This window comes from Oncorhynchus masou, chromosome 10, assembly GCF_036934945.1.
Source record: "Oncorhynchus masou masou isolate Uvic2021 chromosome 10, UVic_Omas_1.1, whole genome shotgun sequence".
NCBI classification, from domain to species: domain Eukaryota; kingdom Metazoa; phylum Chordata; class Actinopteri; order Salmoniformes; family Salmonidae; genus Oncorhynchus; species Oncorhynchus masou.
Genome location: NC_088221.1, coordinates 45,504,500 through 45,525,880, shown reverse-complemented (window position 1 = coordinate 45,525,880; position 21,381 = coordinate 45,504,500). Strand labels below are relative to the sequence as shown.

General features: G+C 40.7%; 1 protein-coding gene and 1 long non-coding RNA gene across 2 annotated transcripts; both read left to right on the top strand.

Annotated features, from left to right (window-relative positions):
- Positions 1–10,063: 10,063 nt before the first annotated feature.
- On the top strand, positions 10,064–11,029 carry LOC135546874 (trace amine-associated receptor 6-like). Its single transcript, XM_064975438.1, has one exon. The coding sequence runs from the start codon at positions 10,064–10,066 to the stop codon at positions 11,027–11,029; it is 966 nt and encodes a 321-aa protein (XP_064831510.1).
- A 7,975-nt stretch (positions 11,030–19,004) lies between these two features.
- On the top strand, positions 19,005–20,903 carry LOC135547009 (uncharacterized). The gene is made up of 3 exons (XR_010456660.1): positions 19,005–19,154; positions 19,947–20,011; positions 20,231–20,903. It is a non-coding gene; the product is annotated as an uncharacterized LOC135547009 (long non-coding RNA).
- The last annotated feature ends 478 nt before the right edge of the window (positions 20,904–21,381 follow it).

Here is a 21,381-nt window from a genome sequence, read left to right as displayed (position 1 = left end):
AAGAGATGGTGGCAGAAACATTATGTACAAAATAAGTTACAAATAACCCGAAAAAAAAGACACAATAGCACAATTGGTTAGGAGATCATAAAATGGAATCAATTTTAGAATATGGCTGTAATGTAACAAAATGTGGAAAAAGGGAAGGTGTCTGAATACTTTCTGAATGCATATACAGTGGGGCAAAAAAGTATTTAGACAGCCACCAATTGTGCAAGTTCTCCCACTTAAAAAGATGAGAGAGGCCTGTAATTTTCATCATAGGTACACTTCAACTGACAGACAAAATGATAACAAAAAAAATCCAGAAAATAACATTGTAGGATTTTTAATGAATTTATTTGCAGATTTTGCCCCACTGTATACATCTTTCTCTCTCTCTCTCTCTCTCTCTCTCTCTCTCTCTCTCTACACAGTATATATACATTTTTCCTGATCTTTCTTATAGGACAGACACATCAAAAACGTATTCTTTAAGATGTATCATTTGACTGTCTTTTTGCGATTTAAGAATGAATTATTCTATGTGTTTCTGTGGGCTATAGTGGTAAAGGCCAAATCTATTATTTTATTGAATTGAAATTGTTTACCCCCTCCATCTGCTAAATTACTCAAATGTGTAGCAGAGGTGAGTCTGACTCACGGTATCGTGAAGAGTTAGCCCCGCCAAGTACTTCTAAATCAGTGTCCCCTTCGGTCCAAGAGGGACTTTCCTCTTAAGACTATTGGTTAAGATGTTGGTTTTCCACTCAGGATACCACGGTTCTGATCCCACCTGTGACAGACAGAGTCATGATTCAGAGGTGGGATTGCTGACCTGTGCAGGGTGGATTGTTAAGGGGAGGGTTGTACTGAGGCTGAGGCCTAGTGGAAGTTGTACTCACACAAATGACAACAGAGCTGTAAGTTCACTTTGAATGTCTATGATGTATTGGGGCCTTACTTGTCCCTGGAGAAAAGCATTTGTGTGTCTCCAACACCTGTAATTGGTGCAATTCCTTTAAGATTTGTACGTCAGTCATAGAGCACAGGTTGAGTTTTGCTGATGTAATATGAAATCACAATGTACTAGATGTGTGTGTGTGTGTGTGTGTGTGTGTGTTCTTGTTTGATACCTTTAATTTGTAGAGTGATGTAAGTGTCATTATTACAGAGCCTTGCAGGTCAGTGCTAACAGGTCGCTCTGGAATCTGAGACAACAACAAACTATACAAACAATAGGATTGGGCCAGAATACTGCAGGGTGATGTCTGTCATATATTATGTGTCCCAATGATGTAACTGTCTCCCTCAACTTGAATAATTGTTTCATAATTCAGTTCAGCCTTGCTCAACGGCAGAACCTTTCACTCTTAACTGCTAGGCTACCTGCTGCCCCATAATAATATCAAAGTATTGCTTTCGACCATGCGATTAACTGAATCAAGCAATTATTAACTCATTAACCTGGGGCACCTGGATAATTAGTTTTATTGAGTTTCTATTTCCCAAATTAACTCAAAGAATATCAGAATATCGATTTTACAACAGCCGCTAATTAACCAGTTACCTCTACAGTCTCATTCTGAACGTCGCATAATCCGGGAATCTGCAAGGACCCGGGTCTCACCAATGAGTTCGTACCACACCAATCTTAGTTGAGTATTTATTTACTAGAAAGCTAAAATGATGATAAAAGATATACATACACAAAACCACATTCTAGGCTATTGATTAGAACTTAGTATAACTTGTCAACACACTATGGCGTGTGTTACCCAAAATGGGGATTTAAAAGAGAGAGAAAAAGACAAAGTACACGAGAGAAATATACCTTTGGGTGGAATTTTTCAGCTATGCTTATTCTAACCCTAGCCTTTCCCCAAACTGCCGCTCTTATAGGTCAGAATATAATGATGTAATTACGTGGGGAAGGTTGTGTGTTCTCCGTGTGGACCGCTCAGGCTGCTCAATGTAGAGGTTAATCCAGGCCCTGCAGTGCTGAGCTCCACTCCTATTCCCCAGGCGCTCTCTTTTGATGACTTCTGTAACTGTAATAGCAATGGTTTCATGCATTTTAACTGCTTGTAAGTGACCATTTCATACCAGTCTAACTTTGATGCAAAAGCGAGAGGGGTAGCAATCCTGATAAGGAAAAACATTCCTTTTGTTTACTCATCCTTGATTTCAGATCCTAATGGTTGGTATATTATTGTGGCTGGTACACTGAATTCAAAACCAGTAACCTTAGTCAATTTAATGGACCCAACTTCAAATCAAATCAAATTTTATTTGTCACATACACATGGTTAGCATATGTTAATGCGAGTGTAGCGAAATGCTTGTGCTTCTAGTTCCGACAATGCAGTAATAACCAACGAGTAATCTAGCTAACAATTCCAAAACTACTACCTTATGCACATAAGTGTAAAGGGATAAAGATTATGTACATAAAGATATAGGAATGAGTGATGGTACAGAGCGGCATAGGCAAGATGCAGTAGATGTTATCGAGTACAGTATATACATATGAGATGAGTATGTAAACAAAGTGGCATAGTTTAAAGTGGCTAGTGATACATGTATTACATAAAAATGCAGTAGATGATATAGAGTACAGTATATACGTATACATATGAGATAAATAATGTAGGGTATGTAAACATTATATTAAGTAGCATTGTTTAAAGTGGCTAGTGATATATTTTACATCATTTCCCATCAATTCCCATTATTAAAGTGGCTGGAGTTGAGTCAGTGTGTTGGCAGCAGCCATTCAATGTTAGTGGTGGCTGTATAACAGTCTGATGGCCTTGAGATGGAAGCTGTTTTCCAGTCTCTCGGTCCCAGCTTTCATGCACCTGTACTGACCTCGCCTTCTGGATGATAGCGGGGTGAACAGGCAGTGGCTCGGGTGTTTGTTTTCTTGATGATCTTTATGGCCTTCCTGTGACATCGGGTGGTGTAGGTGTCCTGGAGGGCAGGTTGTTTGCCCCCGGTGATGCGTTGTGCAGACCTCACTACCCTCTGGAGAGCCTTACGGTTGTGGGCGGAGCAGTTGCTGTACCAGGCGATGATACAGCCCGACAGGATGCTCTCGATTGTGCATCTGTAGAAGCTTGTGAGTGCTTTTGGTGACTAGCCGAATTTCTTCAGCCTCCTGAGGTTGAAGAGGCGCTGCTGCGCCTTCTTCACGATGCTGTCTGTGTGGGTGGACCAATTCAGTTTGTCTGTGATGTGTAAGCCGAGGAACTTAAAACTTACTACCCTCTCCACTACTGTTCCATCAATGTGGATAGGGGGGTGTTCCCTCTGCGCTTTCCTGAAGTCCACAATCATCTCCTAAGTTTTGTTGACGTTGAGTGTGAGGTTATTTTCCTGACACCCCACTCCGAGAGCCCTCACCTCCTCCCTGTAGGCCGTCTCGTTGTTGTTGTAATCAAGCCTACCACTGTTGTGTCGTCTGCAAACTTGATGATTGAGTTGGAGGCGTGCGTGGCCACGCAGTCGTGGGTGAACAGGGAGTACAGGAGAGGGATCAGAACGCACCCTTGTGGGGCCCCAGTGTTGAGGATCAGCGGGGTGGAGATGTTGTTACCTACCCTCACCACCTGGGGGCGGCCCGTCAGGAAGTCCAGTACCCAGTTGCACAGGGCGGGGTCGAGACCCAGGGTCTCGAGCTTGATGACGAGTTTGGAGGTTACTATGGTGTTAAATGCTGAGCTGTAGTCTATGAACAGCATTCTCACGTAAGTATTCCTCTTGTCCAGATGGGTTAGGGCAGTGTACAGTGTGGTTGAGATTGCATCGTCTGTTGACCTATTTGGGCGGTAAGCAAATTGGAGTGGGTCTAGGGTGTCAGGTAGGGTGGAGGTGATATGATCCTTGACTAGTCTCTCAAAGCACTTTATGATGACGGAAGTGAGTGCTACGGGGCGGTAGTCGTTTAGCTCAGTTACCTTAGCTTTCTTGGGAACAGGAACAATGGTGGCCCTCTTGAAGCATGTGGGAACAGCAGACTGGGATAGGTATTGATTGAATATGTCCGTAAACACACCAGCCAGCTGGTCTGTGCATGCTCTGAGGGCGCGGCTGGGGATGCCGTCTGGGCCTGCAGCCTTGAGAGGGTTAACACGTTTAAATGTTTTACTCACCTCGGCTGCAGTGAAGGAGAGTCCGCATGTTTTGGTTGCTGGCCGTGTCAGTGGCACTGTATTGTCCTCAAAGCGGGCAAAACAGTTATTTAGTCTGCCTGGGAGCAAGGCATCCTGGTCCGTGACTGGGCTGGTTTTCTTTTTGTAATCCGTGATTGAATGTAGACCCTGCCACATACCTCTTGTGTCTGAGCTGTTGAATTGCGATTCTACTTTGTCTCTATACTGACGCTTAGCTTGTTTGATTGCCTTGCAGAGGGAATAGCTACACTGTTTGTATTCGGTCATGTTTCCGGTCACCTTGCCCTGATTAAAAGCAGTGGTTCGAGCTTTCAGTTTCACGCGAATGCTGCCATCAATCCACGGTTTCTGGTTTGGGAATGTTTTAATCGTTGCTATGGGATCGACATCTTCAACGCACGTTCTAATGAACTCGCTCACCGAATCAGCGTATTCATCAATGTTGTTGTTTGACACAATACGAAACATATCCCAGTCCACGTGACGGAAGCAGTCTTGTAGCGTGGAATCAGATTGGTCGGACCAGCGTTGAACAGACCTCAGCGTGGGAGCTTCTTGTTTTAGCTTCTGTCTGTAGGCAGGGAGCAACAAAATGGAGTCGTGGTCAGCTTTTCCAAAGGAGGGTGAGGGAGGGCCTTATATGCATCGCGGAAGTTAGAATAGCAATGATCCAAGGTTTTACCAGCCCTGGTTGCGCAATCGATATGCTGATACAATTTAGGGAGTTTTGTTTTCAGATTAGCCTTGTTAAAATCCCCAGCTACAATGAATGCAGCCTCTGGATATGTGGATTCCTTTTTGCAAAGAGTCAAATAAAGTTTGTTCAGAGCCATCGATGTGTCTGTTTGGGGGGGAATATATACGGCTGTGATTATAATCGAAGAGAATTCCCTTGGTAGATAATGCGGTCGACCTCTGGAGCAACGAACCACCCTTGCTGTCTCTGCCTGGCCGGTTCCCCTCTTTCCACTGGGATTCTCTGACTCTAACCCTATTACAGGGGCTGAGTCACTGGCTAACTGGGGCTCTCTCATGCCGTCCCTGGAAGGGGTGCGTCACCTGAGTGGGTTGATTCACTGATGTGGTCATCCTGTCTGGGTTGGCACCCCCCCTTGGGCTGTGCCATGGCGGAGATCTTTGCGGGCTATACTCAGCTTTGTCTCAGGATGGTAAGTTGGTGGTTGAAGATATCCCTCTAGTGGTATGGGGGCTGTGCTTTGGCAAAGCTGATGTACGAAGGGCTATATAAATAAATTTGATTTGATTTGACATTTGATTGTGAGGAATTCTAAATCAGGTGAACAGAAGGACTTGAGTTCCTGTATGTTGTTGTGACCACACCACGTCTCGTTAACCATAAAGCATACGCCCCCGCCCCTCTTCTTACCAGAAAGATGTTTGTTTCTGTCGGCGCGATGCGTGGAGAAACCAGCTGGCTGCACCGACTCCGATAGCGTCTCTCCAGTGAGCCATGTTTCCGTGAAGCAAAGAACGTTACAGTCACTGATGTCCCTCTGGAATGCTACCCATGCTCGGATTTCATCAACCTTGTTGTCAAGAGACTGGACATTGGCGAGTAGAATGCTAGGGAGTGGCGCGCAATGTGCCCGTCTCCGGAGCCTGACCAGAAGACCGCTTCGTTTGCCTCTTTAACGATGTTGTTGTTTTGGGTCGCAGGCTGGGATCCATTCCGTTGTCCTGGGTGGAAGGCAGAACACAGGATCCGCTCCGGGAAAGTCATATTCTTGGTCGGACTGATGGTGAGTTGACGCTGCTCTTATATTCAGTAGTTCTTCTCGACTGTATGTAATGTATGTAATGAAACCTAAGATGATCTGGGGTACCAATGTAAAAAAACTTTGATGATCCATTATTTTTCCAAAGGGTATTTAAGGACATACCAAATATCTCGGATACAAGTGTTATTGTTGGAGGGGACTTTAACTGTACGTTAGACCCTCTTTTAGATAAACAGTTAACAAGGTCACTTCAACAATCAAATGCCAGTGTCTGTCTAAATACATTGAGGACAAACCTTAACATTGTCGATATTTGGAGACTGACGCACCCAACAGACAGGGATTACTCTTTCTTTTCATCAGTTCATAAATCATATTCCAGAATTGACTATTTTTGTTGGACTCCAAACTAATTTCAGCAGCTGAGTCGGTTACCTATCACGCTATTCTAATTACGGACCACTCTCCTGTGTCCATGGTGCTGAAACTCAACAATATGTCGACAGGCGCTTAGACGCATACCTGCTGAAAGATTAGACTTTTTGTCAGTATTTGAAGGAGCAGATTGCCTTTTTCCTCGGAACTAATGACACAGGGGATGTTGACAATCTCTAAAGGCTGTGATTAGAGGTTACATTATTTCTCATACATCAGAGAGAAAGAAACGTGCCAATACTAGGCTGAGAGAAATTGAAAGAGAGGTAGGGGAACAGGAGAACGTTTTTAGGACAAATTCCTCGTATACAGTCCTTGAGAAGATCACAAAGTTAAAATATGAATAAAATACCATCCTTTCGAAACGGGTTGGCTCTTTATTTGCTAGAACGCAACAAAGTTATTTTGAACTGGGTGACAAACCACATAAATTATTAGCAAGACAGCTAAGGCATGTACAGGCATCTCGAGCTATTCACAAAATACAAGACAAGAAGAGTAAAATAGTAACAGATCTGCAGGATATTAATAAATGCTTTGCGCAGTTTTACTCAGAGCTATACCAATCAAAATGCGATGCTACTGATAACACAAACCATGGAACGCTTTCTCGCTGAATGTGAACTTACTAAACTAGACAGGGGGGCAGCTGCTGCACTCGATGCAGGGATAACTTTAGAGGAAATTAACACAGTGATAGCACAATTTCCAAACAGCAAGGTCCCTGGGCCCGATGGATATGTAATGGAATTCTATAAGAAGTACTGCGCCAGTCTATCTCCACTTATGTTGCGAATGTTTAAACACTCCAAAGAAAATGCCAAATTCCCACAAACACTGTATGGGGCTACAACAGCACTGATCTTGAAAAAAGATAGAGATTCCATGGAGATGTCGTCTTATCGCTCCATGTCATTACTCCCCATAGAAAACAAGGTGTTGACAAAGATATTGGCAAACCGATTGAAAACATATATTTCTGACATCATACACCCTGACCAGACAGGTTTTATCCCGGGCCGACATATATACTACAATTTGAGATGCCTTTTCAACGTAATGTATCACGATCATAAGAGGCCGTGGTAATAGCTCTGGATGCAGAGAAGGTGTTTGATCGGATTGAGTGGAAGTATATGATGTCGGTTCTGGAGCACTTCGGGTTCGGAAAGGAATTTATTAATTGGATAATAATTACTTATGCACACCCAATGGCGTCCGTGGTAACCAATCAAGAAATGTCGCAGTCATTCCGCTTGTTCAAGGGGTGCCGACAGGGGTGCCCTATATCCCCTGCTCTCTTCGCTACAGCCATGGAACCCCTTGCTACTCGCATTCGGGCATGTGCCGATATAGCTTCTGTTAAAATAATGGACACACAGCACAAAATTTCCCTATATGCAGACGATGTTCTTTTGTTTTTGTCCAAGCCTAAAACTTCTATTCCACCCTTACTTAACTTGATAAACACATTTGGCTCCTTCTCTGGCTACAAGATAAACTGGCAAAAAGTGAGTTGATGCCAATATCACGGCCTGTGGATATGCAATTTCTGCAATCTACCCCGTTTAGAACAGTGATGGACAAGTTCACAAGCCTTGGCATTGTAGTGACAAGAGACCTTGATCAGCTATTGAAAGCGAATTGGGACATGAAAATATATCAGCTTAAACAAAATATAGATTTTTGGAAAACTCTGCCTCTACTTAGTTGGTCGTATAAACGCTATTAAAATGGTTGTCCTACCCAGGTTTCTTTACCTCTTCCAATGTCTACCCAATTTCATACCACAAAGCTATTTTAAGAAACTGGTTTCAATAGTAACTCCATTTTTATGGGATAACAAGGCAGCCAGAATTTCAAAGAAGCATTTATGCAAGTACAAGATAGAGGAGGGCTTTGGCCTTCCTCACTTTAAACTGTATTATTGGGCTGCTAATCTGAACATTGTGTCTTTCTGGAGGGAAAGTTTACCTGCGATGAGACAGAAGGATATACCTGCATGGCTTTTGATTGAGCAGGCCTCCTGTCAACGTTCCTCACTCCCTGCACTTGTTAATAGCCCATCATATGTGAAAAAATCCACTTATGACTCTAACCCAGTCATTTGTCATACGCTTAGGATCTGGAAACAGATTAGGCATTTCTTTAACATACCCACTGTATATATTGACAACCAGATTTGCCTGAATCATGCTTTCCACCCCGCATTGGATGATATGGTGTTTTCACAGTGGAGGGAGAAGGGGCTCACAACAATTGGTAATCTATACATAGATGGTCAGTTAACTTCATTTCAACAATTACAGGGAAGGTTCAACATGCCAACAACACATTTTTTCAGATACCTCCAAATCAGGAATTTCGTAAGGACACATATCCCACAGTATGGCATGAAGCCAAATAGTCCTACATTAGATAGCTTGATCCTTGTCAAACCCCGTTAAAAAGGGTCGGTCTCCAGACTGTATGATGTGCTACAGGCCCACATAGAGGTATCCACAGACACCATTAAAACGGTTTAGGAACAAGAATTTGGGTCAGAAATCTCAGATGAGGACTGGGTAGAAGCTCTCAGGAATATAAACCACAGTTCAGTGAATGCCAGACACAACCTTGTACAGTTTAAGGTGATACACAGGTTACATTACTCTAAAGTGAAACTGCATAAAATATTCCCGGACACCTCACCACTGTGTGAGAGGTGCAAGCAGGATGAGGGGACGTTGACACACTTATTCTGGACGTGTCTCAAGTTACATGTTTACTGGGCTCTCATTTTTGATTACTTATCTAGAGCCTTTGATAGAGTTCTAGCCCCAGACCCATTGACCGCTCTGTTTGGTACAGTTGATAGGAATAACCACGAAGGGAAAGCTGTCTCTCTTTGTACTCTATTAGCCAAAAGGCTCATATTGCAATTTTGGAAACTGGAGAAACTGGAAACTGTACCTACCTTTAAAATGTGATTACGGGATTTAGGGAATGTAATACATATGGAAAAGATTCGATACAATACCGTCAATCGAAGTTCAATGTTTTACAAAATATGGCAGCCGATACTGGATAAATGGTCTAGTCCCGCTTCATAACTGGGTTGACGATCTGCTGCTACTCTGTGTTGTACTCCACTCAATATTTATTTTCGGCTTAACTACACTGCTTGTAATGACTATATGCTGTCTTCTTATACATGGATTTTGTTTTATTTTGTGTATGTGTGAGTTAAGTTTTGTTTTGTCCTCTAAATTGGCCATCCCATTCAACAGTACAATGAATGTCATTGTTAGTATTGCTGTCTTTTTTAATACATTTTTCATTGTAAAATAATAAACATATTCTTTAAAAGAAAAGTGACCATTTCACTGTAAGCTCCACACCTGTTTGGCGCATGGGACAAACATTTTTTTGATTTGATTTGAATGAAAATGTACATTTTCTCTCATCTCTAACTATCAGTAAGGTTGAAGGACAGGCTAGGTGGGCACAGCAACATCCAATCCTGTGAAACATTACGGCATGCTTTCACAAATTATTTGTTTATCCAACCGTTTTTTTTTTTCATTTCTGTGCTCTATTGTGTGTGCAGAGAGACTTCGTGGAGGGGAGTGGTTGTCAGCCATTCAGGGATAAATAGAGAGGCAGAGCTCAGAGTTTGTCAGAAGGCTGACCTGACAGGGTCACACACAGGACCAAGAAGGAGCAGGACCTCAGCATTTTGACCCTTTATTACAAATGGAGGAACATGAAGATATTCAATACTGTTTTCAGGACAGAAACTCTTCTTGCAGAAAGGCTTTGCTATCGACATCTATCTACATAACAATGTACATCTTCTTCTCATTGATTTCAGCAGTTACAGTATTTTTGAACCTACTGGTGATCATCTCCATCTCTCACTTCAAGCAGCTCCACACTCCAACCAACCTGCTCATCCTCTCTCTGGCTGTGTCAGATCTCCTGGTGGGACTGATTGTGATACCAGTAACGACTGTAGCAATAATGGAACCATGCTGGGGATTTGGGGAACATTTCTGTGTGTTTCAATTCTACATCACTTATTTATGTACTTTTTTATCTCTGGGCAATTTGGTCTTGATATCTATTGACCGCTATGTTGCTGTGTGTGATCCCTTATTGTACCACTCTAAAATAACAACAACAAGAATTACATGTTGTATATCCATTACCTGGTGTTGTTGTATCATATACCGTGCTGCTATTATCAAAAACTTTGTAAATGTACAGGTACCGAGTAGGTGTTTAAAGGAATGTGTTATTTTAGAACGTTTAAATTGGGTTACGTTTATTGACATTGTAATTACAATGGTTGTCCCGTGCTCTGTTATTATAACACTTTATATTAAAATCTTTGTGGTGGCCAGATCACAGGCCAGAAAGGTATTTTCAAAAGAGGCTGTCAGTGTGTCTGGTGTGAAAACTGTACAGGCAAATAAGTCTGAGAGAAAAGCAACAAAGACTCTGTCTATTGTTGTTTTAAACTATTTCATTTGTTGGATTCCATTTCTATTTGTTTTCTTTCTTTCTTTTTTAATTGAAGATTTTTTTTTGTTTATCATCAGCTTTTTGCCACTTGTTAACTCCTTAATTAATCCAATCATTTATGCCTTATTTTATCCATGGTTCAAAATTACATTTAAACATTTTAACATTTTAACTCTGAAGTTAAGATTTTCATAGTTCAGTGTTGTCATCATAGATACATGCATTGATACAGAATTATTTGGCTGGATTGGAATGACTTAGAGAAATCATAAAAGGCATACAATTGTTTCATAAATGACATCGTAGTCATTTTTCGGTTGTATATTCCAAATAGTCTGTTGTTCAATGTTATTTAATGTGGACCCCAGCAAGATCAGCTGATGCATTTGCATTAGATAATGGGGATCCTATTAAATACCAACAGTACATTTTGAGGATGTCATATATACTCTATATTGTCTAGCATTACCCTCTAGTGGCGCAATTGGGACACACCGCCTTCAACAGGTCCAGTAAAGTTGAAGTATACAATACTGCATGTTATCAGAAAATGTCCAGGTCTATCTAAATTGTGTATTGTGTAAGTAGTTAACAGTAAAATGTAAGAATATGCATTTATGTGTACCACTTCATAATGTTTTGTAATAAACCATTTGTAAGCTATTTAGGGTTTCTTCACCATCTATTATTAGGCCCGCATTTGTTAAATGTTAGTCAACTAGGTATTCTAACATTTATAAATAACTACTATATGCAGTAATGATTAAACACAACAGCGCAGGAGACTGTAGCAGACACTTCAACCTCAACATACTGGTTAGGAAGACTACTGTCACTGCTCTCACTACCCCTACTCTCACTACAGAGGCAGAACAGCTCTCTCAGATGCTGTTTACTCTGAATGATTACAGAGTTTGGGTATCATACTAAAGAATTTATAATGGATTAGTAAAATAGTTTACTCATTCATTCATCATTACTCCCATACTTGTTTTGGTAAGCTAGTTATTCACACATGAATAAACAACTTCTATATTATTTAATAATGATTCATAAGATCATTCACATGATGTTTAATACATTTACGTATGAAACCTGTCAGGACCCGGTTTCGAACCTGGGTCTCCGGAGTGAGAAACAGTCACTTAACCAACTGAGCCACGAATAGACAGCAGAACCCAGAAGATGAGGCAGACACAGCAGTACTTAAGACGGTGTATTTAATAAAGAAAAAATCCTAAAATACAAAAAATGGCAAATCCAAAAGGTGGTAGGTAAAACACAAAAAGACCTCAAAAGAAACTCACCAAAAATAAACAAAAACAAAAAACAGAATACCACAAGAGCGTCACCCGGAATCGACAAGAGCACACAGAACACTCAGGGTGCTAACATACAAACACAGAGCACAGAACTGAGGGAAACAAAGGGTTTAAATACAATCAGGGGAAACGAGACACAGGTGCAAATAATAATGGGGATCAAGGGAAAAACATAGGGACAAAAAGCACAATGGGGGCATCTACTGACCAAAACCCGGAACAACCCTGGCCAAATCCTGACAGAAACCATTTACTAATCATTAGTAAAGTCCTTTTGCAGTTCCTAATCTGAAGTGAGGACTATTCATATGTCCTTAATACTTTATAAATGTTTTGAGTAAGCAGTGTAATTTCTTACAAAAAGATGGACATGCAATTGGTAGACATTGTAGCAGTACCTGTTGTTCCTTACGGTATTAAAATGACCTAGAACATATCAATGGTTAAACAATAAGCACACAACACGGAGGATGTTATTAAAATAAATATATTGACCTTTTAACTCCAAAACAATCACACTGTTGTAGTAATGTTGAAGGAAATCATGTTTTTTTTTCCTTCTGAAAATGCTAACATTTGCTTTTGTTGGCAGTGACTTGTCTACAAAACCAAAGTGTGGATTGCAGTTACTAGAGCAGTTCATAGACTGCTTACAGGGTAAGGGAAACCAAAATGTAAATACGTCATTTCACTGAACATTACATGTAAAAGGGTTACTACCTACACTACAAGTCAAGTTGTCCAAATACTTATCACTTCTTCAAGTTTCAATTAGAACCTTTCAATCATGGTTCTTTATACCTTCAACAGCCTCTTCTTGAAAAACATGTTGAAATAATTTATTTCATCTTCAATTCCTGTTACTAATACCTCAAATAGGAATATCCAATATATATATATTTTTTTTACTCAATGTTTGTTTTGGAAATATCCAAACTCTACCAGGCAGTTGAAAGTCATGAGGGTCAAACCAGCAATGCCATATTAGAATGGCAATTTGCATAGCATTTTTACTCATCTCAACAATATAAAAAAAAATCTTTAGGTCTGCTTCAATGGCTTTGATACTGTAGGTAGGTAAGCATTACTAAATGAGGACAAATTACACATTTTAACAAATGATGTCAATTGCATATGTATTATATGTATGCATTTTCAGGTGATGTTGGTTTTCTTACATTACAATTTATCCAGGTCCTTCGACCATGTTTCCCCCATTTTCAGAAAACTTTTTGAGATAATATATGACGAAGTGCATTTTTTATTACTATTATAGGTGTTATTTTATAGGCAACCTTAAGACTGGACGTAATGATGGACTGTCGTGTCTCTTTAATAATTTGAGCTGTTCTTGCCATAATGTGGACTTGGTCTTTTAATAACAACTGGTGCCATATTCTGTATACCACCCCTACCTTGTCACAACACAATTGATTTATCACCTTTCAGGTAAGACCCAGATGACGACAATGTTGAAGTAACAACAGTTTATTAATCCAACAGGGGCAGGCAAAAGACAGGTCAAGGGCAGGCAGGGGTCAGTAATCCAGATCAAATCAAATCAAATTTTATATGTCACATACACATGGTTAGCAGAAAATGATGCGAGTGAAGTGAAATGCTTGTGCTTCTAGTTCCGACCGTGCAGTAATATCTAACAAGTAATCTAACAATTTCACAACAACTACCTTATACACACAAGTGTAAAGGAATGAATAAGAATATGTACATATAAATATATGGATGAGTGATGGCCGTGCGGCATAGGCAAGATGAAGTAGATGGTATAGAGTATGGTATATACGAATGAGTTGAGTAATGTAGGGTATATAAACCATTTTTAATGATTAAAGTGGAGATTTGATAGGTGGGGCATACAGGACGGCAGGCAGGCTCAGGGTCAGGGTAGGCAGAGGTCAGCAATTCAGATAGGTGGGGAGAAGGTACAGGACGGCAGGCAGGCCCAGGGTCAGGGTAGGCAGAGGTCAGCAATCCAGATAGGTGGGGCGAAGGTACAGGATGGCAGGCAGGGCTCAGGGTCAGGGCAAGCAGAATGGTCAACAACGGGAAACTAGAAAACATTATCAACCGAGAGACAGGAACAGAGGGGAAAACGCTGGTAGCCTTGATGAAACAAAACGAACTGGCAACAGACAAACATAGAACACAGGTATAAATACCCAGGGGATAATGGGGAAGATGGGCGACACCTGGAGGGGGGTGGAGATGATCACAAAGAGAGGTGAAACAGATCAGGGTGTGACAAACTAGCTACTTTACATGTTGATATTGACTTATTATTGCGGTATTATTGTGTGTAGCTCCGTCTGCTTGCAAGCTACCTACAGAGAACATTGCATTGTGGATTTTGTAGTCGACTTGACCTGCAACAAATTTCCATAGCAATTTTTAATGTTGCTACCAACCTTATTATAAAGCTGAAATGAAACATTTGTTGAAGGGATAATTTGGCCCCAATTCACTGTGGGATGAATGGCCAAGAGAAAGAGTCTGAAATCTCCTGTCATTTACATTCCCTCGGTCTCTGTGCTCCGGATGTGAGCTAGGCTGCTTGGTTTGGTTGTCCCGCGATAGCGTGTGACTGTTCTGGTGTTCCTCCAGATGATACCTAAGGGTGGTGTTCTGCTGCATCGTAGAGTCCACCTGGGAGTTGACGGTGTTTATTTTAGACACGTAGGTGTCGCCCTTGCCCGCTCGGCCTCATACTTATCTGTCATGGTTTGCAGTGAGAGGTCCAGAGTGTGGAGCGAGAGATCCAGTGATGCGATGTCCTCCTTTTGTTTAGAGGTCACATTTTCCAACTTTCTCATCCTTCATTAAATCAGCGACTTCAATGAGTTCTGCTGTTTTGTCCTCCAACTTGGTCATTGTGTTCATTAACTGATCGTCTTTGGTCTGCAGCATTTGGAATAGAGCATTATTGCTTTGAGTGGTTTCATTCACAACCGTTTGCAGGGCATTAAGTTGCTCACCCCGGTTTTTAGCTAGCGCGTTAGATTCATCTAGTTTTGCGTGGACTTCATCGTATTTAATTTTGGCTAAAACAAGTTGTTCCTTTAGAATACGGTGTTAGTCAGATCTTCCAATTTATCTGTCCTCTCACACAGTTCCTCGTCTAGCAGTAGCTTATCTTTTTCGGGTTTTGATGCCAGCTCCCTGGTTCTCTCCACCTGTGCCTTGAACTCCCCAGCTTCCTGCTCGTGCCTCTGCTGGGCACTGAGGTACTGGTGCACTGTCCATCTCTGCTGGTGGGCATAGTTGAGGGCTAAACTGGAGAGAACCTTTACCAGGCCTGATAGTCTATTTTGAAGAGCATCTGTCGCAATGTCTGCATTTTCTTGTTTATGGCATCGAATTCGAACATTTCCAGCCCCTCGGCATAGTTAGGATTTGCATTGTTGCTGAGGTCATCGATCAATCTTTCCGTGAGTGAAGGTCCACTGATTAGAGGGGAAATGGGTGGACACCCATTTGATGGATTGCTCATTGTTATGATTATCAGTTATTTCAATTTATGTCATGTTTGGGTTTTTGAGTTGGAGGCTGCAAACACGATTTAACTCAGTTTATAAATGTCAATGAATCATCAAGACTGGGTCAGTAATGTGAATTGGTTATTACTGAACTTGCCAAAACCGATTTAATTGATTAAATTAATTTTAATGATAAATCTAACCTGTATAGGCTATTTGGGAATTTTAACTTTAATTCACCTGAAAGAGTTGCTATCTCTAAGTTAACGTTGAAAAGTTGAACTATGTCTCATTGGTTGGAACACATTCGTTTGCATATTATTCCAATAATCAACCTGGAAAGGTAGTGTAGCAATTGAATGTATTTATGACATTGAATGAGCCAATAATATCCAATCAGTTGAGACTGGTAAGATTATTTAAAAATAATTACTGGTGGTTCTTCACCACCAGAGGTCACTGCTAACACAAGCTAAAATCGACCAGGTACCAGTGAAGGTAGAATTTCACAATACTGTAAAAAGGTCATGAAGCTGGTAAAACAGATTTAATTTATTAATCAATTTGAATGATTAGTCAACCCCGTATAGGCTACAGGAATTAGCTTCAATCAACCTGAAATAGTTGCTATATCTAAGTTAATGGGGAACAGTTTAATGATGTCTCATTGGTTAAAAATGGCTGCTCCCCTTTGTTAGCTTAGCATCTGGAGCAATGCTTTCTTGCGCTGGGTTTCCACCTCACCACACAAGGGATGTTCCCTCCAACAAGGGAACGGGTTTACTAGGTGACGTCTCACATTCAACCCTTATAATGGCTGGCTCATATGTCCTCTGCTCTAGGACTTGCTTATGACCGAGTCAGGTCGCCCCTGAAAGCGATCGACAGAAATAAAACTAAGTTGGGCCCGACTACCTGCATCGGCTGGTACTTATGCCCTAGCTCGTAGCATTCAGTAGACCCCCCCTACCCACTGGCTTTCATCAGAAATACCACAGGGGTGGTACTCTCTTGATCAGTATCTAGGTGAAATTGAACATCACACACACACGCTTCTCTACCGCACTAGTCCTGCCTACAGCTATTAATTGCATATATGTATCTTGCTACACAATTGGTATGGAATTAACCCAACAGTGCGGCTCAGTCATATCTTAGATTCCTCACCAGGGGGCGCCAATATGTTGTGACGTTGAATTAGTTAATGTGACGACTGTTGCTCATCGAACGATTAATTGCGTGATTAACTTAATCAAGCAATTATTAACTCATTAACCTGGGGCACCATGGGAAAATTAGTTTTATTGATTTTCTATTTCCCAAATGAACTCAAAGAATATCAGAATATCGATTTTACAACATTAACCAGTTACCTTTACAGTCTCATTCTGAACGTCGCAAAATCCGGGAATCTGCAAGGACCCGGGTCTCACCAATGAGTTCGTACCACACCAATCTTAGTTGAGTATTTTTTACTTGAAAGCTAAAATGAAGATAAAAGATATACATACACAAAACCACATTCTAGGCTATTGATTAGAACTTAGTATAACGGGTCAACACAGTATGGCGTGTGTTACCCAAAATGGGGATTTAAAAGAGAGAGAAAAAGAGAAAGTACACGAGAAAAATATACCTTTGGGTGAATTTGTCAGCTATGCTTATTCTAACCCAAGCCTTGACCCAAACTGCCGCGCTTATGAGTCAGAATATAATGATGCAATTACGTGGGCAAGGTCTCCGTGTGTTCTCCACGTGGACCGTTCAGGCTGCTCAATGACGCACTTCTCCGGCGCAACTCTTTGGTTGTCCTCACGAGGTCAGTGTCCTTTTGGCTTAGGAGTCTGTTCCCTCGCCCTTACTCTGGAAGGGCTCTTCTGAGGACAGACAGCTCTGTAGCTCAGAGCTCACAGCGTTGGAATGAAACAGTGTAGATACCCCGATTCGATGAGGAGTGGAGGGAGGCTAGGGGGTTTGACTTGAATTCACCCGCTTAGACACAGCTACTCATCCGTAGCTTGGGTAGAAAAATATTTCTTTGTCTTCAAACTTGTGTTGCGTTTTGGGTTTGTTGACTTTTTTAGACCTCGGCTGCAGCTTGGGGCACGTAGTCTTATCTGTAAATTCTTCACGCACAGGTTTTATACCCTCGGGTCAGAAGTGGGTACAACCGCCTTTAGGGCACTTCTCTGGGCGTTTTAGACAACTAACTTCACATTTCATCTTTACCAAAACATTCTCTTTGAATTGGACATTTTCCATACAACGTACAATGTTTTCGTAATAACGTCATCTATTAACCTTTAATAAAAAATAGAAAATACATACATTTTCATATTCCCTCTATCGTCATGACCACCATTGTGGCTGACGGAAGCCATTGTGCCAATGTCCCTTTATTTCATGTTTAATGTTCTGAGGCTGGTTCTCCATAGTAACAGGACAAAAGGAATGTGTCTGTGGCCTAATATTTAACATGCGTGTGAGGGGTCATAAAACCCCCATATCTTCAGACCCCTAGATCTCTACTCCTCTGTTGGGGGTTGAGAGATAATCTGTAGGGTTGTGGTCTCCTGTAACCTGACCTGATCAAGACAGTCATGACAATATGCTATTTTTTCTATACAGTAACGTACCATGAAATATGTGGATAAGTTGCTTTCAATGCATCCCATCTCAACCTTCTTCATTGTGTGGGAAACAAAAGAAAAAATGCCAAAACTGATCAGTGTCTATGCTCACATCCTGTATGTGCTCCTGCTCGGTTTGACTCTGTGCAGTATTGCTGGGGTCTTCCTCCACACTGCGTCATCTAGGATGACTTCCACTCTCTCCTCTGCCCTCTTGACCAGGTCAGGCTGTAAGTTTGGATCCCTCTGGGGACTGGAGTGAGATGAAACTCCAGACTCCTCCCACTAAGAAGAGGCAGAGGTCCAGGTAGAGCCTGCCTGCCTGACTGTCTGACCCAGACTCTGTCTCACTGTCCTGCTTCTAACCTACTTAAAAATGTATTTGTTTTGAATCAGCCCATTTATAAATGAATAACCATGATTTACATAATTTTAAATTCACATCTCTGGCTATTAATAAAACATTGTGGAAATAGGAGAACAAAATGCTCAGTATTTCAGAACATGTACCATTACACTCATATCTAAAAATCAGTGAGACTGAAGGACAGGCTAGGTGGGCACAGCAACATCCATTCACGTCATACATTACATCATGTTTTCATAAATGATTTGTGTGTGTTTGTGTGTGTGCAGAGAGGCTCCTGTGGAGGGGGGGTGTCAGTCAGTCAGTCAGGATAAACAGAGAGGCAGAGCTCAGAGTTTGTCAGACGGCTGACCTGGCAGGGTCACACACAGGACCAAGCAGGAGCAGGATGATCTCAGCATTTTGATATTTTACTACAAATGGAGGAACTCGAAGATGTTCAATACTGTTTTCAAGACAGAAATTCTTCTTGCAGAAAGGCTTTGCCATTGACTACCAGCAATGACGGTAGCAATAATGGAATCATGCTGGGGATTTGGGGAATATTTCTGTGTGTTTCAATTCTACATCACTTGTTTATGTACTTCTTTATCTCTGGGCAATTTGGTCTTGATATCCATTGACCGCTATGTTGCTGTGTGTGATCCCTTATTGTATTACTCTAAAATAACAATAACAAGAACGATGTGTTGTATATCCTTTACCTGGTGTGTATGTGTCATACACGATGCTGCTATTGTAAAGTAGGTGTTTCAAAGAATGTTTTATACTTGAAGGGTTCAATTGGGTTAATATCATTAGCCTTGTACTTAAAATGGTTGTCCCATGCACTATTATTATAACACTTTATTTGAAAATCTTTGTGGTGGCCAGATCACAGGCCAGAAAGGTGTTTTCAAAAGAGACCAACAGTGAGTCTGGTGTTCAAACTGGACAGGAAAATAAGTCTGAGAGAAAAGCAACAAAAACTCTTTCTATTGTTGTTTTCAACTATCTCATATGTTGGACTCCATCTCTCTTTGCTTTCTTTTTTAGGTGAAAATGTATCATCATCCATCATTAGTTTTCTGCCACTTGTTAATTCCTTAATTAATGCAATAATTTATGCTTTCTTTTATCCATGGTTCAAAGTGACAGCTGAACTTATTATAACTCTGAAGTTTAGGCGTTCATAGTTCCTATGTTTTTATTCCCCAATTTGACAAACAGGTTTGAAATGGTTTTGTTATACAATTGTTGTAATTGCTTCTTTCATGTAACAATACTCTTTCATTACTTATCTCTGTGTTGTCATCATAGATACATGTGGTGTTGATACAGAATGATTTGGTTGGATTGGAATGACTAGGAGAAGGAATAAGAAGGTATAAGCTTGTTTTTATAAAAGACATTGTAGTCAGTTTGGGTTGTATATTCCAAATACCAAACGCCTGTGGTCGTGCCATGTTATTTAATGGTAAATAGTTTGTACGTTTTCTGAAAGCACATTTTGAGGATGTCATAAGTAATTATAAGCAGAGTGTACAAAACATTAGGAACAACAACCTAATATTGAATTGCACCCTCTTTTGCCCTCAATACAGCCTGAATTTGTCAGGAAATGGACTCTACAAGATGTCGAAAGTGTTCCACAGGGATGCCGGCCCATATTGACTCCAATCCTTTGTGCTGTGGGTGACTGACCAATCTGGATACACAGGAAATTGCTGAGTGTGAAAAACACCGTTGCCCTTCTTGACACAATCAAAGCCAATTTCCCTGGCACCTAGTACCATACCCCTTTCAAAGGCACTTAAATATGTTGTCTTGCCCATTCACCCTGTGAATGACACACATAAAACAATTAAGACATGGATTGTGTAAGGCTTAAAAATCCTTCTTTTACCTGTCTCCTCACCTTCATCTACAATGATTGAATTGGATTTAACAGGTGACATCAATAAGGGATTGTTCCTTTCACCTGGATTCACCTGATCAGTCTATGTCATGTTCTGTACACTCAGTCTATATGTTGTTAAACATTACCCTCTCGTGGCTCATTTGGGACACAATGCCTTAAACAAGTACATTAAAGTTGAAATGTGCAATTCTTTATGATATCAGATAACATCCAAGTCTAACTCAATGGTGTATTGTGTAAGTAGTTGTAAAATGTAATAATATGAAATTGTGGGTAACACTTTATAATAATGTTCAGCATTAAACCATTTGTAATCATTTACAGTTTGTTCACCGTTTACTCATCATTACTCCCACATTTGTTAAATATTAGTCAGCTAGGTATTCTCACTTTTATAAATTACTACTATATGCAGTAATGATTAAACACAACAGAGCAGGAGACCACAGCAGACACTTCAACCTCAACACACTGGTTATGAACACTACCACTACTCTCACTACATTAATGCTTCCAGGTCAGGGGTCACACCAGAGCAGCTCTTTCAGATGCTGTTTACTATGAATGTTTATAGAGATTGCTGACACTTTATAAAAACACCTTTTATTACAGCATTTAGAATGGTTGAGTAAATAGTTATGTATCATTACTCCCACATTTGTTTTAATAAGGTAGTTATTCTCACATTTATAAACAACTTTTAAAGTATGTAATAATGATTCATAAGTTCATAAGATGTTCAATAAATGTAATTATAAACCATTTACTATTCATTAGTAAAATCATTTTGCAGACCATAAACACATGACATCCTTCAGCACACTACAGTGTGAC